At 40.4% G+C, this 17,177-nt stretch overlaps 1 protein-coding gene across 17 annotated transcripts in view; it reads left to right on the forward strand.

Annotated features, from left to right (window-relative positions):
- ptprsa (protein tyrosine phosphatase receptor type Sa) overlaps positions 1 to 17,177 on the forward strand; it is a 233,836-nt gene that overhangs the window by 145,671 nt on the left and 70,988 nt on the right. For 10 of the 17 annotated variants that reach the window (XM_063495076.1, XM_063495088.1, XM_063495075.1 and 7 more), the window contains 3 exons: positions 6,985 to 7,095; positions 9,453 to 9,464; positions 16,900 to 17,169. In XM_063495076.1, the coding sequence (XP_063351146.1) occupies positions 6,985 to 7,095; positions 9,453 to 9,464; positions 16,900 to 17,169 (393 nt within the window). The remainder of the gene's footprint in view (positions 1 to 6,984; positions 7,096 to 9,452; positions 9,465 to 16,899; positions 17,170 to 17,177) is intronic. The other 7 variants (XM_063495078.1, XM_063495081.1, XM_063495090.1 and 4 more) reach the window with 1 other exon arrangement.

Below are 17,177 nucleotides of genomic sequence, written 5' to 3' on the forward strand. Positions count from 1 at the left end.
GTGAGCTCTGCTAGGAGTTGTGTTGGTTTTCCTTTTGTTTTTTTACCTCTGACAATAAAGTTTTAGGTCATCAACAGGTTCATGGCAGAATGGTTGTTGAAAACAGTTTTTTCCTCCAGCCCTGCTTTGATATCCTCCTCATTTGTGCATAAACCGCAAGGACACTAACCTCATCTTATATTTGAATGCACCTCCCTAAAAAAGATAAGATATCAGGGGCAGCAAAAGTTACAAAAGTTGCTTTAATTCCCTCATGTTACTCTACGGGATATAAACCTATAACTGCAAATTTAGGAAGGCTGCTGAGAAAATGCCAGCATGGGCATCCTTTTAACATACAAAAGAACTGCTTTTATAACTTCAGAGGATGAATGGACGAATGGAAGGATATCAAGGTAAGAATGGAAGGACACAGGTGTGAAGCGGTGTGACTCCTGTGAATTACACAAAGGCTTTGTTCAAATAATTCTTCTTCTCCCCTCATTTTTTTCCCCGGACATTTTAACTTTCCTTTGTAATTATCTATCCCACTTTATAACTGAAACATTCAGTCTCGGTTGATTCAGCGGGGTTGTTGTTAAACGCTTTTGTTCCACAGGCTGAGCAGGTAAGTGAATATCTCAGTTTCCCATGGTTGTCCATGTAAGCAAGGGGATGAATTCAGCTCGTGTTTTCATTTATTTATTTATTTATTCCCCTGAGTTCCCTGATGAAGATAAGTGGAAGAGCATGGATGGATGTATGGATGGATTTAGATGTTATGATAAATAAGGGGAAAACCCCACAGTAGGTCCAGAGGTCCTCCATCCTCAGTCGTTTCACACAACCAGTGCATGGAAATATTTTAAACCGTACCATGTTGTCACACATATTAAAGCACATCACAAGAGTCGGCAGTCCAACACAGCCAAACCAAGCCCTCCATGTATCTTCTATCTAATTAAGAAGGCCTCATAAATCATATTGTGACAAATGTAACTTGTGAACTCTGCATTTACATAATGACTTAAGCAGCTTGAAAAAGACGATTTTTCACCCATTGCCAATACTGACCTGCTGTCAGGAGTGTATGCCGCATATGTAATTACAAAACAAATTGGGTAGGAGTTGGAGGTGGACTGAAATTATAATGGAAGACTGAGGCGTTTGAGAATGACATGTTCATATGGACTTATGAACATGCAGGTGTTCTGTGCACAGATCTTTACGGAAAGCATTGTTGTCTCACTGCCGAGTCGTTTCTATTTCACTCTGTGATAGAGTTGATTCCCATAATTTAAAACTTCAATTAATTTTAGTTCCATACGATGCCGTGCAGGTGCCGGCCTTGAGGTAAGCGATCACTGTAAAGGTAGCTCGACTCCCTACCTGCTTCATTACTAATTTCATGGGAGCGTTACAAGCCACCAGATGGGCTCTGACAACAATGGCATCACACGTGGAGCCTCATGCTGGTGCGATCACAGCATAATGACCTTGGGGTGGTGGCAGAGCGTTGCGGAGTGACAGCCAGGACACAGACAGAGGGGAGAGACAGTGAGAAAATGGCAAGTCCAGACTTGGCTGCCATGTAGCGCTACTGGCTGTCTTCATTTATGCAGTTATTAAAGCTGCGGGTACACAGCTGAAGTCTGTAACTTCCAGCGTGTTGTCATTTATAGCTGCAAACACAATTGATGTCCCATAACTCAGCAGTTCTTTGTCTATTGTGCAGTTCTGTTTTCTGAAACAGCTGTCGCAAAACTTAAATTAACCAACAGTTTGTGAAAATGAAAAACAAAATTTTGGTTTGCTTTGGTTTGGTTTTTTTTTGCTTTATACACCTCATCCGTAAAAGGTTGATGGGGAATTATCGTCACCCTGGGTGGGCAGGCGAATAGTGTGGACACCCAAGGTTGTGAATGTGATAACAATAGGTACAGCTACTAAAAATCTCAAAAGATTTTGAACTCAGGGTCAAGGTCAGAGGACAACATTTCTGAAAAGCACCTAGGTTTTTCACATTTAAACCATAGGCGCATCTACTTGAGGGGTAGCACTGGCTACTGTTATAATTTTTGTTTCAGGTGTGGCCTGAATACCTTTCTCAGTTATTAAACACATGTCTTTATGTGTTTGCACTTTTATATGGTAAGCATACAACATTTGAAAAAGCTATCAGTAGAAACTGAGGCATTAAAGTTTTATTGGGATTGCAGTCTGCACTCTTCTGTGCATTAAGATGAGTTTAATGCATGTACTAGTGAGGTTATTGTGTTTGTGTGTCCGTTCATACAGTAAGGTGCTAATTTGGGGTTTTAGTGAGAGCTGGCCAGCCGTTTTGTTCACCGCCTAAACAAATCTATCAAATCCTGCTGGAGCACACTAATTGAATTACACAAATGGGACTTTCGGGGGGGGGGGGGCACACATGGCAAAGCTGCTACAAAGCAGCGACTGGGGTGGGCAGACCACAGCTTTAGGCACTTTCTGAAATTAATCAACCATGCTGGCTCCTCCTCGCCCTCCTTTTATCCCCTCATCTGTCTTTTTGTTTTTCTATGCCTGTCTGTCTTTTTAACTCTTCCTCCCACCCTTCTTTTATTTTTATGGGGTTTTTTGTCTCTTTTTTTTCACTTCACCTCTCATAAAGGAGACTTTTGTTCCACTCATTTTTCTCTTTTTTTCCACATCTCAGTTTGTGATTTTTTTCCACCCAATCTTCATATTCTTTGCCATCAGACCTTGCCATTTGGTATATTCTGTGCTTGTTAGCTACAAAAAAGGACAATGAAGTCTGTGAAACATCTGAATGGTCCCTGTCTGTGAATAAGATAGCTCTCTAACCTTGACTTCTAGACAAATCTAGTCTGCTTGCAAGTTTTCGCTCTAAAATTATCAAAATTGGCATAAACTGAATAGGACAGCAAAAGATATCTGCTTTTAACAGTTTCTCAGCAAGAGTGTTTGTCCCTGAATCAAAAACATGTATTTGTTGAACCTCGTCTAGGCAGTCTTCTTTGTAATCGCACCTTGGCACCTCAGTCCTCTTCTTCAGGTCAGCCTGCAGCATGTGGCACTTTTAACCAGGGCAGCCGTCACAGCTGGGACGAATGCTCCATTACAGCCTTCTTTATCAAATGAATGAAGGCAGTAAACTTGCTGCAAGACAGTCAGAGTGAGCAGCAGGGGAGGTTGGAGGTTGTGGGTCTTTGTGGTCACTCAGACTTAGAAGATTGATCAACCCGGATAACTGATGTCATTAGGAGACTTAGCCACTTTTTTCTCCTTAATGCTGACCTTAATATTGTGCCATGCATTAATCACTGAGTAACAGACAGAAGGGTATCTTTTACTGCTCTGACCTAGTAAAACATGAATTATAACTCAGCGGAGGCAGTTTACTAATGATTATTGTAGCTGTTGAGCGGACAGCCGGATTTCTGATCCATTCCCAGTACAGCTCACATAGTGTCCTTGAAAAGTCAAGTGTCCTTTTTAAATGTCCTTAAATTAGAGAGCAAAGAAATAAAGTGGTAACCACACAGTAGTTCTGTATTATGCTGGGCTGGAGTTAAAGTTGCACACTTACAATATCTATTTATTTATCTATTGCTATGAAAAGTGACATCACTCAAATGGTTAATCTGTATTCAGGACAGGACAAAACATTAAAAACAATATTTTTTTCTGTAGTAACTGGAACTGCAGCAGTGATAAACCTGCAAAAACTGATTTTGTAACTGGAGTAAAGTACTGTTTTTGTTTGCAGATAATATATAAAGTAAAAGTACCCATGGTTTTTGTTCATCCAGACATGATTAGGAGCAGATTAGCACTAACACGAGTATTTTCTTTTCTGAAAAAAACCCTGTGATCTGTGTAGTTACAGCAGTTTTTATTTCTGATAAGGATTAATAGCTGGAGACAAGGAAGCCGTGGCATTAAGACCCCATATAGGATAAATTTAATAAGCATGTGAGCAACACTATAAATTGCTGTCTTTATCAGTAAACACCAAGTGTTTGAACAGACCCGGTGCGTGTTTTTCTTTGTGTTATGTTTGCGAAAGATAATTTTCAGCATTTATTTCATTTCTTGTGCCACTGGCCACTCGCACAACAGGCTGGCAGAGCAGACAGAGCGCATTATGCAAAACACAGAGCGCAGCCATTTAAAAAAAAAAAAAAAACACACAAAAAGAGAAGTGATAGGAACAAAAGGACACGTGGGTCTTGGTTTCTTGTGTGCACACATGCATGCTGCAGCTCCAGATAGGTCATCAAAAACATTTGTTGTCTTTATACCTTAATATTATCTGGCCTTAGACTGCCTGCCTGGTCACTGGTCATTGCAAAAAGTAATATTATTATTTTTTGCTTCCTCTTTATGTGGTGAGATAATTTAAATGAACTAAATCATTTACAAAAGAGCAAGCCATAGCTCAAGGAAAATGTATAGCAAAACGAACATGAAAAACTGTATTTAGCCCCGATTTTCAAAAGGCAAAGTCACAGAGTCAAACGGGGTTTTTAGTGTTTTCTTCCTAGAATTTTTAAGAAATCCATTTTCTCATAATCATGGGGGGCCTGGAGGCTATCCCAGCTGTCATAGGGCAAGTTATGACAACTTTAAGACAGAAGCTAATAAATACTGTATATTCCCCCTTCTCTGACATTGTCCCTGTACATTTGTTTTCTTTCGCTTCCTTTCCTTCATTTGCTTCTCGCCCTTCTCTGCTTTCAAGCATCTTGTACTTGCCTTTCTCTCCTCCGGAACTTTTTCTCCCATGTTCTGCAAGTAGAAAGACTCTTTGTGTGTTCTTCAGAGCTTCATATTGCAATAATAGCTCGAATGTGTAATGAAGCCAGTAGGGGCTTGGAAACAATAGATAATCCTACCTAGCATGGTGTCTCGGAGCAGATGAAACTCCCCGTCTTCTCTCAAAGTGTATTTTTTCTCTCTTTGCACTCCCTCTTTGCCAGAAATTTGTGAACAACACCAAATGTGGTTAATAGTTGGCTCTCAGTGCATTTTCTTTGATTCTTTGTGCATCATTGAGATATCGGTGGTCATATTTTGTTTACTGTCAAATTACACGTGATCGATTGATATTTATTTTTTACTAGAGGCAAATGATCAGTAGCCGCCGACAGCACGTGACATAGAACATCACTTGTTATTCAGCCGTGTGGTAACAGTTAACAACGAGGGGCTTCCAGCGATTTTATAATTCAGCGCAGTGAGTGAGGGTGACAAGCCGCTGGCAGAGCTTTCTGGAAGCGTCCACCTGGAGTTGAACTTCACACAGTCCTTACTTTGTGGTCTCCCTTGTGCTGAGGCACTCAGCTTCTGAGCACATTCCAACCCACCTGCCACCGCGCTGGCATTTGCTGTTCCAAGTGCACATCAAACAAATCCAAATCAGATGCTTGCATAAACCCACGGCGAAGACTGTGCCACCTGCACTCTGCAGGTAGATTTTTTCATTTGGTTCACGAGCTGTGTGCCAGGAACAGTTTCCCCGTGAGGGATGAGGATGATCTGAGTTTTAGATTGAAATGAAGAGATGCTAAAAAGAAAAAACAAAAAATAGAGCGCCATAGATTGCTGTGGCTTCGTGTCTTTATTATTGTTTTGAAAAGCAAAAACTGACCCAAAGGTATAAAATAGTCATGAGGGAAAGTGAGTTATCTTTATAATTAAGCAGGATCAATGATCTCATTTGTGGCACAGCTGAAGCACCTTATTAGGCCAACGTTCCAGAATAGTAGCCTTGTTCAACACTGTGTTCAATCTACTTTGCTGATGTGATGGAGTAGGTTATGGTATATTACAAAGCATCCAGGGAAGCTGCTGGCATATTGATGCTTCCTGGCTAAACGTTAACGAGCAATGGTGCTGTGTTTGTCAGAGAGGCCTCGGCTGCAATCTGTCTGCTGAGCCAGCCAGAAGCCCTAATGATATCATCAGGAAGTGCCGTCAACAGCGCTCTAATGAGGAATGATCTGACGCCTGTTGTTTCACCTCCCTCCTTTGTCCCTTGCACCTTTTTCTTCAGTGTCGCCAGGCATTTCGGTTTACTGTATTTGCGCATAGTATATAAGAAGCACTGCCGGTGAGAAATAATGTCTGAAAGTAGCTCAAAGGCGTCTGTTTTCGAACGCATAATAATGACAATAAACGAGAAAAGAATGGGGGTCAAAGAGAGTGGCACACAAAACAGAGTAAATGTATAAGCGATTAAAATGCTTAGGAATTCAAATAACTGAATAGCAATATTAAAACCTGAATATTAATAATAATAATGCTTTATTGTATGTATTCGTTTGCGAGATTGTTTGAGCATTTGTCACAATTTTGATGAGTAGTTATCACATGATAGCAGATGGGCTGGAATGCTGTGGATGTGTGGACATTTTCTCATAAACTCTCCCCCTGCACCAGCACACACACACACACACACGCATACACACACACACACACACACACACACTCTCTCTCCTCTGGTAAACGTTATGCAAAGGGTGATTTACTAATCTCATGGGGTTTACAAGACCATCTCAACACCCCTTCTCCATTACCTTTCATCATCCTTACATCATTACTTTGTTGCACTTTCTTTGTAAGCGATCTCACATCTTACACGAGTTGCATAAACCAGCCTACTGTAGCTACAAATCCAGTGTGACTGATTCAGTCCACATTTTTATTCATTTATTTCCCCCTTCTTTTTAATCTGTGGATGGCTGAGTCTGGAGTGGAAGCCAGTTTGTCATGCCAATCTGCATAAGCATTGCGGAGAGAAGCAGATCTTGACAAAGTGGTCCTGAGAAATTCAAGATACCCACCATTAAGAAGATTGTCTGACTTCTTCATGCACTGTCACAGACAGATTGACTAATCATTTCCTCTCTGCTTCCTGTCTCTCTGTCTTTTTCCTTCTTTTTTTCCCTGCCTCTTTCCCTCCCCGTCTCGTCTTTGTTCAATGTCGTCATTTTCCAGGTGCCTTGCAGATCGAGAACAGCGAGGAGACGGACCAGGGGAAGTACGAGTGTGTGGCGTCTAACGTGGAAGGCGTGCGCTACTCGTCCCCTGCTAACCTTTATGTGCGAGGTAGGGAGCAACCCGGTCAAAGAATCAGGCCAAGAAAACAAAACAAAACAGGAAGAATAATAAAGAAATAAAACATCTACCCATTCTAACTAAAATAACTTGACAGTGCAGCTCAGCCATAAATGGCATTACTGTTGAGCTTAACAAATGATAACTGCTTCCATTCTAGCCTAGTTGTATTTGCACCAAATGTATTTTGCAAAATAGTATTACCCAAGTAGTGTCAATATTTTAGCACTGATAGTATTGCCTGCCCGTAAATGTAATTTCATATGCACTGAAACTTCCAGATGTAAAACTATAATTGACCAACTAATGTTCTTCTCTGTTATGATGTTATGCTCCATTTTTTCTTTTAATGCCCTCCCCTACTCACTCGGAAGGAAATGTGTAGCACAACAAGCCGTATGTCTTTACTTTATCGGTTGTAAGACACCTTTTACCTGTAACTGTGTGCCCGATCAAATGTTTCCCGCGCTGTCAAAGTTGGAACCCAAAAAGAGTCCGGAAGGACGTCTTTTTGATTAGTTTTTTACAGGTAAAGGAGCACAACGGTAAGTCTCAGTCTTGATTGAGTGGCGAGGTATTATCGCCCGCCAATCAAAACCTCAACCCCTCAGCCTTCTCTAGATTTGGAGGAGGAGAACTGAGTAGGCTGCTCTGTTTAAAAAAAAAAAAACGATTATAAATAGTACACTTCCTCTATTTCTTTGTCATGCTGTTCTGGAGCATAAATCCATAGTATTCCCATGTTTCTTCTTTGGTGTATTATCTATAAAGGCTTTTACAGTCAGTAGTAATTTTGGCTGGAATGTTCGAGCAAAGCGAAGATATAAAAAACGATCAGTCACAGGGAACATAGAGTTTCATAGGAAACAGACAATGAAGACAAAAGCGTACTCTCCACCACTAATGCTAAATGACAATGGATCCCTGTTGAGGGAGCTTTAATAAATTGAAGCAGATGCATTTTCGACATGGTTTATTTATACTGTGCATATTAAATAAAGATGCCTCCGTATCTACTCAGTTTGTTCCCTCTGCTGTGTACCAAATAACTTTGTTCCCAATAAATAATTCACTACTCTGACATTATAAAATGGGTCAGGGAGCTGCTTTTTCATTATTATTGCTATTATCATACCCTGTGAAGTAGCAGCATAGGAAAGGAAAAAATTCCACTGTGAAGAGCTGAAGGTAAAAAAAGGGTTCATCAAGATTAGTTTCTGTTCTTGCCAGCGTTTATCCTGGAGGCGCATGCTGTCTCTTCTGTGATGCGGGCAATGTCAAGTAGCTATCCACCTTGCTAATATGTAGCATAGTAGGTGTTAAAAGGGTCATTGAAAATTCTAGTCAAGTACTCTACAGGCATTATTAAATACTGATGAATAATTATGGGAACACTTTGTTGACACAGCACTGGGATGTTCAGCAGCTCCTTTGGTCAAAACATATATATACATAAATATATATATTCCGTGATATCATTTCCAACAATTCATGCAGTCTCCATGAACACTGGCTCCATCAGCATGCCTTTAAAAGAGTACACAAGGGTCATAAATACTTAAGTACTTTCACGCTATGTAACACACTTGTTATGCTTTGATGGTGTCGACCTTTGTCTGTTTTCAGTTAACTTTTGTCAATCGATTCTTGATACTTGATGTTGACTATGTTTTGTTCACAAAGCAAAATGCACTTGAGATTAGCAGCTGTGGTAGGGACCAATTAAGAGCAGGAAATATATACATATATATAAAAGTCCTAAATTAAGACTGCAACCCGACTGAAGGCCCAACAACGGCGCTTCTGATTGGCTTCCAATGACATTTTTAGTGGGACTGCCTTAAACTGCAGCTTCTAATTTCATCCCAAACTGTGTCTTTTTTTTTCTTCTTTTCAATCTCTCATTAGTTTTTTTTCTCCTTTTTTGTTTTCTCTTGATTTTGTTTCCTTCTCTAATAAAAGCAAATACGGCCGCAGCAGGAGCTTCTCCTCGTGGCTATAAGAAGCTTATGAAATTCTGAATTATGAGAATGGAACGCTTGATGTGACTCCAGTGGCGCCTCACTTCCTTTTTTTTTCTTACCAGGCGACAGTGCGGCCACTGGGGTGAATCTGATTGTTTTGGTTCAAGTTTATTTACGGGGGTGGGGCAGGCAAGTGTACTTTCAAGACGGGTTTCACTGATAGCGGGGAAAGGGAAAAGGAGGGGAAAAAAAGATGAAAGAAAAGGGAAATGTAGCTGCAGCTAAACACCTTGAGGTGGCTTTTTTTACTCTCTCTGTGTTTCCCCTATTTTTCTCTTCTCCTCATGTCATTGTGTTCTGCATCAACCCCTTTACATCCCTCAGAGCTTCGAGAAGGTTGGTGTGTTTTTTCTTTTTTACTTTTTTTAACCCACGTTAACAAATAATAAATTCAACATGTTGGAAAGAAAAAATTTTAGCTGTATTTGCCTATTTCAGAGCTCAATTGATTACTAATTTGAAGAGATACTAATCAGCTGATCCAAACTGCTAAATGATTATGAAAGAAATTTTGATTTCTTTTCAAAGGAAGAAATGATGAAAGCAAACCCGATTAGCTCGGGTCTTGTTAATTTACTTTTATGTTTGCATTGTGGGGCCTTTTCTCGTTTTGCATCCTTTGGTATTGCTTCTGCATCTAAAGGCTTTCTTGCATGTGCTGAGTGGAAATGCAGCGTGTGGAAATAACAGGACCTGTTGCATGATGGGAGAATGTAACTGCGCTTGCATGCCTCTTCAAAAGCCGTTTGGCCGCAGTGCTTTTTTTGTTTCTGCATTCCCTTTGTTTCTTCAGTTCTCTTTCTTTGGTTTTCTACGAGTATTTTCCCTAACACACCCCTGTTTTGGCTTACCTTTTTTTGTTTTTCCCTTTATTTCTTTATTTTTGTGTTGTGATTATAGTGTTGTGTTGTGCGTTTTCCTTTAGTTCCTTATCTATTGGTGACCCTTTTTTTTCTGTTAAAACATCAGTCTCTTTTTGTGGTTTATTTGTCGGTGAGATTTGATCTTTTTTTCAAAAATGACGCTGCTCTGCTTCTTGAGTGCAAATGCAAATGTCGAATGAAATAATAAGTGTGTATACAGCCAGTGTTCCTGTCATCTTGTTTATAGCGATCCATTACTGGAAAAATTAGACCTGATTGGGCCTGATTGGCTTCCATGGTGATTTTAGGCAGCCATTAAGGGATGCCATTTACAGTGTCGTGTGGATCAATAACAATATAATGAGTTCGACATCAAATTTGCTGTTGCTTAGCGGGTGCTCTGAGATACTTTTATTTTCAAATGGCGGCAGCTAGAATGTGATTGGTTTTGTTGAATGACTCCTGTTTGTGTTCCCTCGCAGTCATGACACTCCATCAAATTATAATCTATTATTCAAAAGCCCTCCTTCCCTTGTACACACACGCACACACACACTCCCTCTCTTTTCCTCATGTAATATTGATTTCCAGGTTGATGAAGCTTCTAAAAAGCTCAAGAAAATGCGCCGTATTTGTATCTTTCGTTCGTGTTATTGTCCTGGCACAAAAAGAAGAAAGTGCTAAATGAATTGGAGATCAATGCAAACGTTGTTTTCTGCTTAACTGTAGATTTGATTGGCTTTGTGCAATAATCAGATCTTTACTGAACTCCGTGTCACGCGATTTTGGGAACTCGTATAAACATGTGCATTTCATAGCTCCGCTAGTCTCGAGAATATTTAAGATAGATCTACTGGGTTTTTTTAATGGAGCAATGGCTTTATGTTAGAGGTGTTACATGGAGCTAAGAGAGTCTGGGCAGATCAGGAATACCATTCTTTCAACTAGAAGAGATGATGCACATTCTTAGTACCAGTCTCTTTTTGGGGTTTTCATGTGTATCAGTCACCAGGGACTAAACCAACATATCTGAAAGTCATAAAAAGGGCTACTACCGCAACAGCAAACTCATTACCAGATTATATGCTTTGGTATCAGTCAGTCCCGGGTGTATATATGATTTTCTCAGGCAACACCATATACCAAATTTATCCAGAAACTTTGTGTTTTATCTGTCTATCTACCAAATAGCCAGATTATTATAATTAGCCTTTTTTGTTCCTCAAGATTTTATGGAAGTATGAACTACAGTAAGCCCAAATATCAAAAATAACCCCTCAAAGATTTAGAATTTAGTGGACGTAGGTTTTAATCCCAAGCTACAACACCTATTCCATTCCTCTGAAATGCACAACCCCTCCTTTGTCCTTAAGTAAACTCATAGGGCTAATATATGCAATTATCTCAGATCTACTAGTTATTATGGACAAAGTGGAGGTTTTCCCTTCCATTACCTCTATTTACCAGTTGGCTGTCAAAGAGACTGTAGCAGTATGGTCTATGAAAGTGTTCACAAAGTATGCTAAAACCACACAAAAGAAACAGAATAAACCTGGCTGTGTCTATATTAAGTCTGTAGCTCTTACTTGAAGTGCTAAAAATAACAGTGATGCAGAAAGACTGCGCTGTTCTGTACGCATGTGCATGTTTACCCTCCTACGGTGGTATCTGCTTGGTTTTGAATGTGCTTGCATGTCCTGCTATGCATTTGTGTGTACTGTTGGGAAAGAAAGCTAGATTACACCTTACGTTCTCACTGGCCAAAGCAAAAATCCTGCCATCTCTATTAGATGTTTGTCTCAAGGAGTCCCCGAGATAATACCCACTTTAAAAAAAACAAAACATGTTGTTTTCAGAAATCTTCATTTTTCAGACAAAGCAAATGTTGTCCTTATGCTAATGCAAATATACAAACATACTTTCTTTCAAAATCAGAGTAATGACAATCATTGTAGGTATCTTTACAGTGAGGGGACATACTTGCAGTATCATTTGGCTGCTTGTCATCTACTTGTAGGACAATAGAAAAAGAGTGATTTGCTTTGAAATCCCCTCAATCTACTGCTTGCTATTATTAGATACCCCTGCCACGATTCTTGTCAGGTTCCTTTAGGTAATAATTTCCATTCTGATGAGCCACCCATAGTGACTGTTTAGCACTGGCACAGCCAAGGTATGTTAATACAGACCGACCCCTGTGGCTTATATGTAAATGCCCAAGGCCTCTCCCAGGCAAGTGTGACTAAAGGATCTCTATACTGCACCTGTGTCCTCAGGCAGCAAGAGGGTGTAATCTCAGCTTCAAGGTGACACTAAAGGCTGCACATTATTTTGGCTTCCCCCCTCATTTTGGGGCAGCAAAACCTGCCTCACCAAAATGGCCGATAATGTCCACCTTCTGACCTCTGTTTTTTGGCACAAATCCCTCCACAACACTGCCCACTATTAGAGTTAGTGCAGTACTCTGGCATTCTCTCTCGACTGCTTTTCACCTCGTCCAGTGTAAGGCTTCTTGTCTTTCTCTCCACATTGGGGCTTGAAACAAGATTACATGTTGTTAGTACACTACGTTTGGTTTGTTTTCTCTTAATTCCAAATGGGCCGGCTGGGCTCCTGGTCTCTGTGAATGAGGAGCCTGTCCATGCAATTGGGATTCTTTTTGCTTTTTTTCCTATGTTTCAATACATTTGTGAGGTAGTGTAGGAGAAGGTTTCACACACATGCAGACAGCTTATCTAAGCTTATCATAGCATTACTCAGAACATTAAGTCGTATCGCACCAGGCCTGTGTCCGGTCAGTAATATCAGTGACCCATTTGCATGTGACATTGACATTTAGATGTAGAATTAATGTTGTGTTTTCCTTAAGATTTAAACATATTTCTGCCAATCTGGAGTCAGAACTGAAGGGATCTTCAGTTCTTGATCTCCTGTAGTACCTATAGACCAAATTCACTTACCTGTCTTACACACGGTGACGCTGTTGACAGGTAGACTCACCTGCATATCATTTATCAGTAGATTGCCCAGTACCAGGAAGCCTTTAAGCAAGGATGTTTTTGCTTATTGGCTCCGTGAATTGAACATTACAACGTCACACACCAGCCACAGCCAAAAGTTACCAACATTTGGCAGGTGACTGGTGTTAGATGCCTAACACTATAGGTACTCAAAGATAAACAAAGACTTGTTTATGTGGGGAAACCTCATTCACTCAGCCACTACAGCTCCCGGTCCATTGGCTGACCTGAGCCCCAGGGAGAGAAGAGCTCCCTCAGACACTCTTTGATTGGAAGTTTCCCCCAGATAACCTTGTTTCCCCTATTGAGTTTTCACCATTATTTTGGATTGGAGACCGAAATTCAAGATAAAAAACAAACAAAACAAAAAAAAAACATCTAATAGTATTGATGCATACCTATTTGTTGAACACAGCTGCACTCTGGTACTGTCTATGCTGTTCGGACGTAGTTCTTTTTGTGGATTTGTTCAGTTTCATTTGTTTACTTTAATTTGATTTCGTGTGTGTGTGTGTCTGGAACAATGCTATATTTGGGAATGGATGGCATGCTTGGACGGGCTTGGGTGACATTTTTTTGGATTGTATTGGTTATCTGGTGTCTGCCCAAATGGATGGGGGCGCACCTGTACATGTCACTCATGCCGTAGCCACACCCATGCATGTCCGTGTGAGGAATGGGCTGCCCTTTCACCTTTGTTGTTCAGTTAGGACATTTTTGAAAAATAAACGCAGATATATTTTTTTTTCCTTTTATCCAATTCAACATGTTTTTCGAAAAATCTACCCCAATTACTTTTTTGAGTCTGTCGTTTAAAAAACAAAGTGTATCTCAACTGGATCAGGGTAGAACAGGCTTTTATAGAGCCACAGTTGCTTCTAATTAAAAAAAGACTTTTTTGTTCAATTGTAAAATTCAGAGATTTGATATTTTTAAGGACAGACCTTTTTGGTCTATTTTTACAGTTGGTAATTTTGTGCTCCACAAGAGAGCTTTTTTTTTTCTTTTTTCTTTTTCTCAAAGATCAGTAATTACATTTTTGCCCTCAAGGTTAGGTCATGTCTTGGCCAGGGTTGTAGAGTTGTGGCCGGTCACAATAAACTATTGTTAGGATGTACACAGAATATCTCAGATGACAGAAAACACAACACGGGATGCAGAAGGTTCATAGTCTGCAACTGGAAGGACTGTCCAAAGTGTTTGTTACATGAAAGCAAGATCCATTGGTTTCTAAGACTGAATATGTAACGGCTGCTACATGTTAGAGATCATGTAAGCTCCCAGGTAAAAATCCCCATAGAGTGTGTGTAGGTGATATTTGTGCCTTACTTTGTTGGAAAAGTTCAACTGTCTCATGCAACGATCATATGAATCCCATTTGGATCGACACGGTGTGCTTTTGGAATGCTACCTATCCTTGACGCCACTCTCAGTCTCCCCCCTCCCAAATCTCCCCCCTCAGTCTCTGCGTACCACCTCCACACACATCACACCTACCCATCCCAAGACTTCCGAAGTCACATTTGCATTGTTGTGCAAAGTTTAAGGTGGGGAGAGGGGGACGTGAAGTTGAGTCTTGATTTTAAGCCCCAGTGTGTGAGACTTCTAAACCCACTTTGAGTCATTTTTTTTCTTTTTTTTTCTTTTTCCAGAATCACAGTTTACTTATTCTATCCCCACTTATATCCTCCTCCTCCTTCCCCCTTTCTCCAAGAACCCCAAACCCCTCCTCTTCCCCTTTGCGTATTGTATAATTTGTCTGCGTGCCCATACTCTGCGTCACTGTATGTCTGCCCGTCTCCCTTTGTCTGTCTTGTCTACTGTCTTGCTGCTTGGGTCTGTTTGGTTCTGCCTTGTGTTTGTCTCTCGTCCCTGTCTTTTCCGTCTTGTCTATCTCTGAAGTCATCTCTTCCATTTAGTTCATAATTTTTTTCCTTCTATGCCTTTTTTTTTACTTTCCTTCTGTCTCTTTAACCTCTCCATCCCAACAAACATCTTGACTTAGATGTAGAAATTGTTAAAGTTCATACATAGAAATTATGGAACCCTGTAACAGTCTGTGCCTTTTTTTGTTTAAATTAAACCAAAGTTTTTGTTCAGATAAATACAAAGGAATTGTGCATGCTATAATTAGAGCAGTGCTCCAGCTATTGTTACCCACCCTAGATTAAGATAGGAAAGGAAAACCCAACATTTTATCATTTTACAACAACTGTGTGCTAATTTGTGTTAGCATTAAGCTAGCCATCCTCTTGCATGTTACTATCTCCTATCAAGTGTTTGCTGGGATGCCTCTCATAAACATGGTGTCTTTTGCTAAATCATGGTCTTTCACTCTCCAACTTTTGCATACTCTGCACAATCATTCCTATACCAATGCAAAAAACAAACAAAAAACTGCACACATACTATATCTATATATACACATGTAAGTACACAGTACCGTTTACACCTTTCCGTGCACATTAGGCTCATTATCAACCTCCTTCCACTCAGATCTCCAGTCCTATCCATGAGTTTTGAGGTTCTCCTTGTTTTTCTCTCTTAGCTTTCATTCTGTCCTAATTCAGTTACCTCTGTTTCTCCTTTTACCTCTTCTCTGTCTTATCCCCTGGATTTCTGCTCCCTGTTGATCCAGTTCTGTTTCCTTTCTTCAACATTCTGTGATAGTAGACTCTCTGGCTACAATTACTATAATTCTTTTTCTGTGTATTTCTAGGCACACAACTTGTTCCTCAATACTTATTTTGTGTTAACTGGGACTGCGATGTGACAATGTGCCACCATCACATTTTGTCACATTAGCTAAAGAGAAACAAAGTTTACACAGCACTGAAGCGGGTTACTCCCTTCCCCCCCTTTTACCCTCCTCCAACCTTCCCTCTATTTTTCTTCCTCTGTCACTCTTTGCTACTCTGTTGCCTTTCTTTCTATACTTCCCTCGGATGTCAAATCCTCTATCTTGTACTTCTACTTTCCTCTCCAATCGTCTTTTGTCTGGGCATGCTAGCGACCCTTCAGTTATATTCCTCTATGCATTTTATCTCAATTTTTATATCTGATTTTGTTATCATTTACTCCTTAATTTACCTCGATCTGTTTATGCATGCTGTCTGTGAAACTGATAGCTGCATCTATCAATGGAACCGTGTCAGATCTTAATAAGGCTTTGTCCAGTGGATCTACCCTAAACCACAAAAATCTGATTAAAGTTTCTCATCTTTAAGCTAACCAGGAAGTAGAGGCAGGTGTCAAGTGGCAAACATATGCTAGAATGTGTTTAGTGACCTCATGGAGATGGTCAATAGTCAGTAACCCTACACTTCCTGTGCTGTGGGAGAGGCCTGTAATGGCTAACTTCTTGTTTGGCATGAGTGCCTGATAGGACAGGAAGTTCCAGGTTGCCATGTTGGTCTTATGTGATAGCATTATCACATGGCCTTTACTACACACTCTCATACTTCGGGGATAGTTTACGCTGTAGTTGTATATATATGTCAGAAGTTCAGTCCCAAAGATGAGAAACTCGTAATAGATTTTTGTGTCTTTAATTGTGCTGTGATGGGTCAAATATTGGTCAATGGAACCTTGTTGCTATGAATCGTTGCTTAATTGTTAATCTATATTGTTGTTGAAGCAATTCTGTTAGTTTAGTTCCTTCTCATTATTTGTATTTTTTTGTTTATGTTTTAAAAAAGTCTAGTTTTATTTTGTGTTTCAGTTCACATTTACCATGTTGAACCTTTTGTGTTAAGTATTTTCTGGAGAAAGGTCTATTTTCATCGGCCTCTCTTGTTACCTCTCTCTCTCTCTCTCTTTCTCTCTCTCTTTTTTGACGCCCTTGCCCTCTGTTGTCATCCTCTCCCCCTTCCTCATGCCTTCTCCCAGTCCGGCGGGTGCCTCCTCGCTTCTCCATTCCACCAGCAAGTCAGGAAATCATGCCCGGTGGTAGCGTCAACATAACGTGCGTGGCAGTGGGGTCGCCCATGCCTTATGTCAAATGGATGCTGAACGCTGAGGATTTGACGCCAGAGGATGAGATGCCAGTGGGTAGAAACGTTCTTGAACTGAGCAACGTTCGTGAGTCAGCCAACTACACCTGTGTCGCCATGAGCAGCCTTGGGATTATTGAATCTATGGCGCAGATCACTGTCAAATGTAAGAGA

The sequence above is a fragment of the Pelmatolapia mariae genome, linkage group LG15 (assembly GCF_036321145.2).
Source record: "Pelmatolapia mariae isolate MD_Pm_ZW linkage group LG15, Pm_UMD_F_2, whole genome shotgun sequence".
Lineage (NCBI taxonomy): Eukaryota > Metazoa > Chordata > Actinopteri > Cichliformes > Cichlidae > Pelmatolapia > Pelmatolapia mariae.